Source organism: Populus alba, chromosome 4, assembly GCF_005239225.2.
Source record: "Populus alba chromosome 4, ASM523922v2, whole genome shotgun sequence".
NCBI classification, from domain to species: domain Eukaryota; kingdom Viridiplantae; phylum Streptophyta; class Magnoliopsida; order Malpighiales; family Salicaceae; genus Populus; species Populus alba.
The window spans coordinates 21,707,325-21,717,108 of NC_133287.1; the positions used below are offsets into that span (position 1 = coordinate 21,707,325).

The window sequence follows — 9,784 nt, forward strand, 5'->3', positions numbered from 1 at the left end:
CAAATTCCACTCTTACCCTTCCACAACTACCAAACGGGAAAACATGGAACGGCGCCGTTAATGGGGTAGGTAAAAAGCGAACCCTGAATCCGGTGTCGTTTATTTCCTGTGTCCCTGTTTTCTCCTCACTTCCCGTTACATTTAAGATTTGGGATTTTCCGCCAACACCCTCGCGAGAAAGTTATATTCGCAACGTGTCGCGTCGTGATTGCTCAGATTTTTAAAGACGTTAATGTTACGGCAAGAATTATGGGCATCGGGCACAATATGGGAAACCCATGACGTGTCCACCATCCCATTATTAGGGTAAACTATATTTTTGTGCTTGTAGTTTTATTATTGGCTCCATTTAGCCTCCCATAAATTAATATCCACCATGTATCCCTTATTGCTTTTATAAATTTCAATTTTTTCTTCACTAATAAACAACTAACAAAAAATAATTCCAAAAAAACTAAAATTCCATCTTTTTTATTTATTTTTTCTCATCTTCCTTTATTTTTTTATAAAATAAATATTATATATGTTGTATCGAAATCTTGTATTGTTGGTTATTTATGGATTATTTACTTAAAAAAATAAGTTATTTTATTTTATTTTATTTTATTTTATTTTCACGAGAAATGACATGTTTGAGTTAGATTATTCTAGATGCTAGCTTTAATATTTAAACTTAAAAAATCAACGAAAAGAGCATATTTTTATAATCACTAAACTAACATCTAGAGTTCAGTGGACCACGAAATTAATAATAAAGCGTGCCACCTTTCAAGAAACTATAAAGAAAGGTGGTGATATTTAGAAACTTTGAATGTAGGAGTAGAAGTGAAACTGTGATGTATTTATAAGGATGAAAATGAAATTTACCCATTTATAATTACGACTTGTTGTCTACAATTAAATTGAACCTTCCTTCCTTTCTTCCTGACTCTCCCCCCTGTCTAAGAAACAAAACAGATACTGTCGTTTCTCTCTCTCCACAACTCTCTCGCACTCCGAGCCAGTCTTTCTCTAGAGTTTTGTTTCCTCTACCTCGAAATTAAAAGAGCTTCCTTATGACGCTTGCTGGAATCGGCCTTGTCTATAAACGGTGCGTCGTTTCGGCCATCTCCGGCGTTTTTTTTTTTCTAGATTTATCGGTTTCTGATTAGTTTGATTTTGAAATGGTAACGGTGTTTTATCAAAAGAATGAAAAAGAAGAGTATTATTTTTGAATTTTTTTTTATTTGTATTTTATTTTTCAAAGAATGAAAAATGTGAAGATGTGGATTTTCAATTCCTTGTATTTTCCTGCGTTTTCTCGGCGACCAAACGAATTAGAAAGCGTATAGATTTATAGGAATCTGTTCTTGTTGGATTTAGCTGGCTGAGGATTACTATAATCATTTTCTTTTCGATTTTGATTTTTTTTGAGGTATTAAATTTGATTTACGTATTTATGAGAATATTGTGACTGACATATTTTACTCTCTTTTTTTAATTCAAATTTGATGCAGAGGAAGGGTTGCGTGCGCCTGGGATGAGCTGAGGGGAGAAAATTGGGTGGTTTAATGTGGAGGTCACTTGATGTTTACATTAATTACATTGTTTTCATTTGGTTTCATAGTGAGGATTGATGATGGTGACGAGGGAGAGGATGGATTTGAAGGTTGTTGATAGAATTTTAATTTGTGTGGTGATCTGATTAAGCGGATGGCTTGAGCGGTTTTGTTTTTTTAGTTTCGAGTTTGAATTAATGGCTATTGCTAGTCTACACAATGTTTCTGTGCTTGATTCTTCCTTCCTCAGGGAATCTCAATCAGAAGCAGTGAGAAGACGGGGTGATGATGAGAGGAGAAGCACCCGGACATCGTCCCACCTGCAAATACAGCAGGAGCTTGAGGATGAGCATGTGGTGAGTCATGTCCAAGGGAGGGTTAGTGATAGATTGGTCCAACATCAGAGTGATGGATCGAGTACTGATCTATTGAGGGTGGATGCTTCTGATAGCCACAGTAATGGTCAAAGTGGTTCTTTGGAGGGTGGGAGTGCTGGGGAGAGTGAGTATGGACAATGGTCCCCTGGTCCAATTGGATCAGAGAATGGACAAGAGGATTCTTCTGATCTAGGAGGGGTTGAAAGGGAGAGGGTAAGGCAGATTTTTCGGGAATGGATGAGCACTGGTGCAAGGGAATGCACATCCAGTATTTCCCGAAGGAACAATGGTTCTAGAGCTGAATGGCTTGGTGAAACTGAGCAGGAAAGAGTAAGGATTATAAGGGAGTGGGTGCAAATGAACACCCAGCAGAGAGGTGCTTGTGTTGATCGTAGAGAAGAACATGGTTCCGAAGTTGCTGGTCAAATTGAACAAGTTCTTGATGGATTGGCTATTAACCACAATGATGGCCAAGCTGAGAATACTCGGAGGGGTATTCGTCGATTGTGTGGCAGACAAGCTTTGCTTGATATGCTTAAGAAGGATGAGAGAGAAAGGCAAAGTGAGCTGCAAGGTCTGTCGGAGCATCATGCTGTAACACAATTTGCTCATCGAAACCGCATTCAGGTTAGCTGCTATTAAATGTTGATATTTTCAATATGCATGAATCTTGTTTATTTATTATTTGATTGCATACTATCCATTAATGTAAACAATAATTGATCTCTAATCCGTAATGGTGCTGAATGCACTGGGATGAAAGAGATTTGAGGTTTAAGTATTTAAGGGTTCCACATAAGGATTGATCATAGGGGATTCTGGGCTTTGAAGAGTTTTTTAACAGAGGCTGATTGAATGCTTGCATTTATAATTTATTTTTTCTCAACTCTTGATAATTTTTTCTTGGTAAAGTCAATTACTTATGGTAAATATATGGATATGTAATCATTGAAATGTCTGCTTATGAGTTATTTGAGACATTTTCTTGTGTTTCTAATATGGTTGCTGTGAACTTTTTGTCTTGCAGTCATTGCTTCGAGGTAGGTTCTTGCGAAATGACAGGATCATTGAAGATGAGAGGCCCACATCCCCAGCAGCAAGTGAATTGGGTTTATTGAGGCAAAGACATACCGTTTCTGATCTGAGGTATTGGATCTGTATGCCATAGCTTACCCCCCAACCCCCAAGAATAAAAAGGAAAACAGGCATTTATATGTTTCTGGATTTTTCTTCAATAATGTGTCTGTGAACTCACTGTTGACGGCTACTGGGGCTCTTTCATGTTTTTCATTAAATTGGGTTTTCTCCGGATTATTTTAGGTTTGACCATTCTAAGTGCTGATTGTGAATGTCATCATGTTATTGCATTTGTTATTTCTACTGTATAATTCTGGACAGATTATAATCTAGTAAATTTGTACATTTGTTAACAATGCTGTGTAAACTCTTGTTTCCATGCAGGGAAGGATTTTTCTCAAGATTGGACCATTCTGTTTATGGACAAGTAAGCAATGTCTCTGATACCTCATCTAACACTGACATGAATGGTAATAGAAGTGAACAAATTGAAGCAAATAACTCACAACAGGTCATAGATGGATTTTATGTACAAACCGAGTCAAATACTGAGGAAATTGGTAGCCTTGGGTTGTTGGATGGTAGAACTGATATAGAAGATAACATAATTGATGAAACAAGTGGGCAAAACTTTGCTGCTCATTCAGTAGAGGGGCCAAGGCAAGTTTCAGACTCTGATGTGGGAGGCAGGCAACAGTTAGCCAATGTTGTGTTTGTTGAAAGGAGGGATGGTAACAGAGAAGAGGCTAGTGACCACAGGTGGGGAGGTACTAATAACGAATCATCCCAAGAAACCGTGGGAAGTGAAGCTGAGGAAGACATGCAGCATCTATCAATGATGGAAGTATTTCCTCAACAATCCGAGGCAGATAGGGGGGGAAGTGCCATCCCCTTGCTATCCAATCATTTGATTGATTTGGAAGCCACTGCAAATGAAAGTGTAAATTGGCAAGAATCTGCTGCACCACTGGAACAGTGGCAGAACCAACTCCTGGAAAATGAAGGGCAGCACTCATTTGAAGCTAGTCGAACATCTGGAGAATGGGGAGATGGGATTCAAGATAACATTGATGGTCATCAACATGAAACTGCTGCTAATGAATGGTCGGAAAATGAAGATAGAGAAGGGGCCTCTGAAGTGTGGCATGAGGATGATGGTTTTCAAGAGGTTGTGCATAGTTGGCTAACAGAGCCTTCTGATCAGGAAGCTGCACCAGTTGGTAGGATGGATCCCTTTTATTTTCCTGATGATGATAATGTATACAGCATGGAGCTCAGGGAACTCTTGAGCAGGTATGAAGCTCGACACTGAATTGCCTATTGTTTTTGCCATTTTGAGTCATCAAATTATTATTGAAGTTATTTTTATTCATGTGGTAGGAGAAGCGTCTCTACACTTCTTCGCAGTGGTTTCCGTGAGAGTCTTGACCAATTGATACGCTCATATGTTGAAAGGCAAAGCCATGCTCCCCTTGAATGGGAACTGCAAACAGCACCCACTCCTGCATCAACAGAACAAGACCTGGAGCAGCAGACTGTGGATCAGAATGAGAGTGAGGGGAATATTGTTCAAAGTCCTTCGCTTGATCTTCCTTCCCGGCCTATACGCCCTGCTGAGCAGCTCTGGGATCAAGAGTCACGCCATTATACTTGGCCACAGCATGACATGCATCCACGCTTTGGAATCGTGAGTTCACTTATACCAAGTGATTCTTGGAACTGGACTTCTGTTTACAAAATGCACTAAACACTACTTTTGAATATTTGTTTCTCGGTGAAATTTTTTATACAGCTTATTTGAGGAAGGCAAATGTCTGGTGCTAGCTTCTACTAATTAATGCGGTTCAAATTGACATGTTTTATTGAAAAAAATTCATAGAACGATATCCTTTTCAACTGAAACATTGTTTTGATATCATACAGGAATGGGACATTGTTAGTGATCTAAGGATTGACATGGCTAGACTACAACAAAGAATGAATAACATGCAGAGGATGCTGGAAGCCTGCATGGACATGCAACTTGAGCTGCAACGGTCAATACAACAAGAAGTTTCAGCTGCTTTGAATCGCTCTGCCGGTTCACCAGGTGTGCTCCCATTATTCTTCTATTTCTGCCCCTTTTTTCTTTTTGTCAATCATTGTATTCGTTAGAGGCAAATTCTTTAGGAAATAGCTTCAGTTTGTGGTCCAGTCTGTATAGATATTTTTCCTTCATAGTGTGGTCCACACAAATCATTCCAGTTAAGTTAGCTTCAGGAAGAAAATAGTTTCTGCATTCCATTACTTTCTCAATGAAAATGTCCTATTTGGACTTGTTTAACTACCAATGCTCAGGGAAAATATATGCATGTAATTTTTTATTGGATATGTTCCTCGGCAATTGTACGTATGGGACTATAACATTAAAATTGTACGTATCATTTTATTTGTTTTTTTCAGAGTTGACCATAAAAAAAACACCATTACTTTATTGTAGGGATTTGTGAGGACAGTGCTCCTGAGGATAGAACTAAATGGGATCATGTGAGGAAAGGGATTTGCTGTGTATGTTGTGATGGAAGTATTGATTCCCTACTGTACAGGTAAATTACTGCAGAACCATACAAATCTCTGACATTGATTTGAGGTATGGATGGGCCAGATAAGAATGGAACTTGTTGCATATTTTATCTAATGCTGCATCATTTTCCCTTTCTTTTGGCAATCTTCATGTTACAGGTGTGGGCACATGTGCACATGCTCTAAATGTGCTCATGAGTTGGTCCAAAGTGGGGAGAAGTGTCCAATGTGTAGAGCACCTGTAATTGAGGTTATCCGTGCCTACGCTGTCCTATAATTTGATGGTTGAGAGAACTAGAGGACAAATTAGAAAGAAAGAAATGATATGATTGGTTTAACAATGCACCATTCTTGTCAGGCTTGCCTCTTGATCCCACCAGGTATTTTATTATTTCCTGGTTTTTTCCCTATTGATTTTGATTATATTGAATGTATGATTGAGAGAACAATTTGGCTTCTTTGATTCATTATTTAAACGTGAATAAAAAAAAAAATATTGAGTGGAAGAATATCTTAGTGTCAATGTTACTACCTGGTGGAAGCTCAGTGGGTTTATTGCTCTTGGTTCAAAAAAAAAAAACTCAAGATTGATGTTACTGCCTTCATGACATTCCTTTTGCCCACTTTCCTGCAAGGCTATCTGGTAACCACCGTGCATGATTTCTTTTATATATATATATATATATATATATATCTTTTGGAGTACGCATGATTGATTTATAGTATCTTGCATCTTTTATAAATTGTACGTTCCTCACCACATGGCTCAATGACCAGAAGAAAGTGAACCGGAAAGAGTTTTCCCTGTTATTCAAAACAAGAGTACGATGGTGACTTTGGGCATTCCATGAAATTCGGAAATTATCTTTCAGCTGAATAAGCTAACATCCTCACCGAGACAAAGATATAAAACCTGGCTCAATCCAAGATTCAGGGTTACAGGTTGGGTACAGTAAAATTAAAATTATTTTAGTTTTTATAAAATTAAATTTTGAAATGAAATTATATATGTGGGGTACAGTAAAAAAAATAAAAATCTTCTTAACTGAACAATTTTTTTTTATGATGATTGGAGGAAAAGTAAAAGTTATCACCACTTCAGTCACAGTATTATTAAAAAATGGAATTGAAGCTTGACGTTGTCACTTAAAAGAACTTCATATTCAAGCTTTGCATCACAATCACAATCATGATTGATTTTAGAAAAAATTGGTTGGGAAGGTACTTGTAGTTTTAAAGCTAATAAAATTACAATTGATGAGTTTTCGCTTACAAAGCATAATTAGTTTATCTTAACAAGTAGGATATATATATAATTTTTGTTTATTATGGATTATAATGCTGAATGGATGGTTTACTCTTGAAAGAAATTTCATTTAAGTGTTTTTTTAAGGGTGGAACCATCTTTTTCCTTTAATTTATTTATCACTAGTGATTTGTTAAGGAGTGTCTTGATCTTTTAATTAATCTTTTGCACATTTAAATAACTTCGTTAATAGTTGATTATGGTTTAGAGTCTTTTATGGTATTTTATTTTTTAGCTATATTATAATTATTATATTACTCTTAGATTCAAAAATTTTAAAGCTTGACTTTAGCAGCTACTTCATAATTGCAAAATGATTTTTTATATATAATAATACTTAGATTTCGAGGGTAGGATGGTATTTTAAATAAAAATAAAAAACATATAAAGTTGTTGATGCTTGTCAAATACTTGATTTTCCCGTATCATTATATTTGTTTCATCCTCCTCTTCCTCCCTGAGCAGTGTTTTGTACTAGTTGGACCTTTGATGAGTTGCCAACATTCTGTTCTTTTTTCTCTTTGTATCCTCCTAGAAAATCGTGTTTGACCCTCCATATTTTTATATTAACACTTCAAGTTCCTTTTCTTTTGATTTTGTCCCTAATTTATTTATATCTATTTGTTTTTATTATTATTATTTTGTTGGTCTATTTGTTGTTGGTGTTTTAAAATCTATCATTTTAGTTTTAAGTTTTGATTTTAGTCTTTTTCTCTTTTGTTAAGGTTATATTTTTTTTTACAATTTAATTATTCAATTCTAATTTGTATATATACTATTTTTTTATTTGGTCCTTCCACTTTTGATTTCATATTTATTTTCTTTGCCCTAAAGTTTTTTATGGTTTTTATTATTTCACCAACAACAACACCAATAGCGATGATAATAATACTAATAATGATTATTATAGTTCTTGTAATAATAATAGTAGTAGTGATAGTAATAATTATACTAACAATATTACTAATAATACTACTAATAGTAATAATAATGTTAGTAATAGTGGTAATAATAATGGTAGTGATGGTGATAATTGCGATAATAATAGTAATAATGAAACCAATGATAATGTTAATAGTGATAATAATTATAGTAATAATAGTAGTTTTTATGATAATAATAATGGTAATGATAACAATAATTGTAATAATAATAGTGATAATTGTGATAGTAATATTAATAATACTAATAGTAATGGCAATGGTAGTGGTAATAATAGTAACAAATGATAATATTAGTAGTAGTAGTAGTAGTAGTAGATTCCCCCCTCCCTCTATATTTATTTGCATCCTCTTTTATGTTTTGATATAAACCGACAAAATCACCGACAAAATATGGTTTTCGATGATTCTATCGGTTATCCATAAAAAAGATGTGATATATTATCGATGATTTATCGGTTGATGATTCCGTTGGTAATACTTATCAACTAATAGACTAACAAAAATCAATTATGGCATATTTTTTCACTGATAATAATATTTTTTCAGCCTATTCATAGGTGTTTAAATTAACAATGAAATTACCAGCATGTATGAAACTAATTATGCGACACTGGCTGATGACACGATTCCTCCTATAAATTCATAAATGATATTTTTACCAATAAAAACATAGCTTTTATATCAATAAAAATATATCTTCGATGTATTTCAATTTTCTGTGGTGCAAGTAATTATTTCTAGAAATTGTTTGATGTAGAACTTAATTCTAATGTATTGAGTGAACCTCTTTTTCCAGATAATCGAAATAGAAATTGATAACAATGTTGTTTAATATCGTTATATAAATTTTTCAATTAAAATTTAAAATAAAGCTAACAAATACATTCGTATACATTGCTCAAATTGTTTCCTGAACACATTATTTCTTGTTTTTTTTAAAATAAAATAGGTGAGAGGTCCACTGAGTGCAAAAGTTGGGCCTTTTCAAAGTCAGAGACATATGACTTCAAGAGTACCTTAAAGAAATTGGGCCTTTTTTGTAAGCAGAAACTCAAAGCAAAAACCCTCCATCCATCATCTTCTACAGTCAAAAGCAGCACCTTCACCCAGATATTCTCCAATGGTTGAATTTTGACTTTTTTGGCCCAAATACTTTTTGTTGTTGACTTTTTTCAATATGATCTCATGTGCCGATTAGAAACAAATACAGGATTTCAAAAGGGATTTTTTAAAAAATATTTCTAAGCACCTTTCGTGCACACCAAACATCTATTTTTTTTTAATTTTTTTTCACATAAATATTTTTAAAAACCTTTCAAATCTAAAACAACCTTTGATTTAAAAAAAAATAAAAATCAAACGAATAGAAGAGTTCTTAACAAACTCAATCTATATTTTTTTATATGATTAAAAAATAATATTATCTCTGTTAAACTCTTATAAAAAATAATCAAACCAATTAATATTAAAATTAACTTTTTATTGTTTCTAAGGATATACATTTTCTCGCTATTTAATATTTTTAAATGAGTTCACTTTTTTTAAAATCATGGAGCCCACTGGGCCCCACCACGCCACCGTTTTTATGGGACCCCGTCAGGGCAAAATTATCCTACACGACTCACCATGGAGATCAAGCTGAGGTAGCCACCGTTTCAATGACACGCGGCAAAGGATCTCTGGCTTTAGTTCGGTGCTGATTGACACGTGAGTGTTTCTGAGAGAGCGTGGAGGATGCTGCTCCTGAATTTGCTAGTGTCTGTGAGAGACGTGGCAAGGTCTGGTGAAAGGACGAGTAGACGTCACGCCAAGCGTCACATCTTCTGGTTGGCAAGCCACCCAAAGTCATAGAAAATAATAGTATTTTTAAAAAAATAATATTATAGTGTAAATTGACAATACTGTCCCTACTTTACCATTCCACTCTGTCAGCTAATGATAAAAGAAAGGGACGTAATAATTAATGTTAATTAAAACACA

The 9,784-nt window shown here is 34.7% G+C and overlaps 1 protein-coding gene across 1 annotated transcript; it reads left to right on the forward strand.

Moving 5' to 3' along the window:
* Positions 1-912: 912 nt before the first annotated feature.
* LOC118038823 (uncharacterized) lies at positions 913-6,003 on the forward strand. Its single transcript, XM_035045261.2, has 8 exons — positions 913-1,090; positions 1,497-2,542; positions 2,943-3,061; positions 3,377-4,285; positions 4,373-4,679; positions 4,916-5,081; positions 5,472-5,577; positions 5,714-6,003. The coding sequence occupies exons 2-8, from the start codon at positions 1,736-1,738 to the stop codon at positions 5,829-5,831; spliced, it is 2,532 nt and encodes an 843-aa protein (XP_034901152.1). The 5' UTR covers positions 913-1,090; positions 1,497-1,735; the 3' UTR covers positions 5,832-6,003.
* The last annotated feature ends 3,781 nt before the right edge of the window (positions 6,004-9,784 follow it).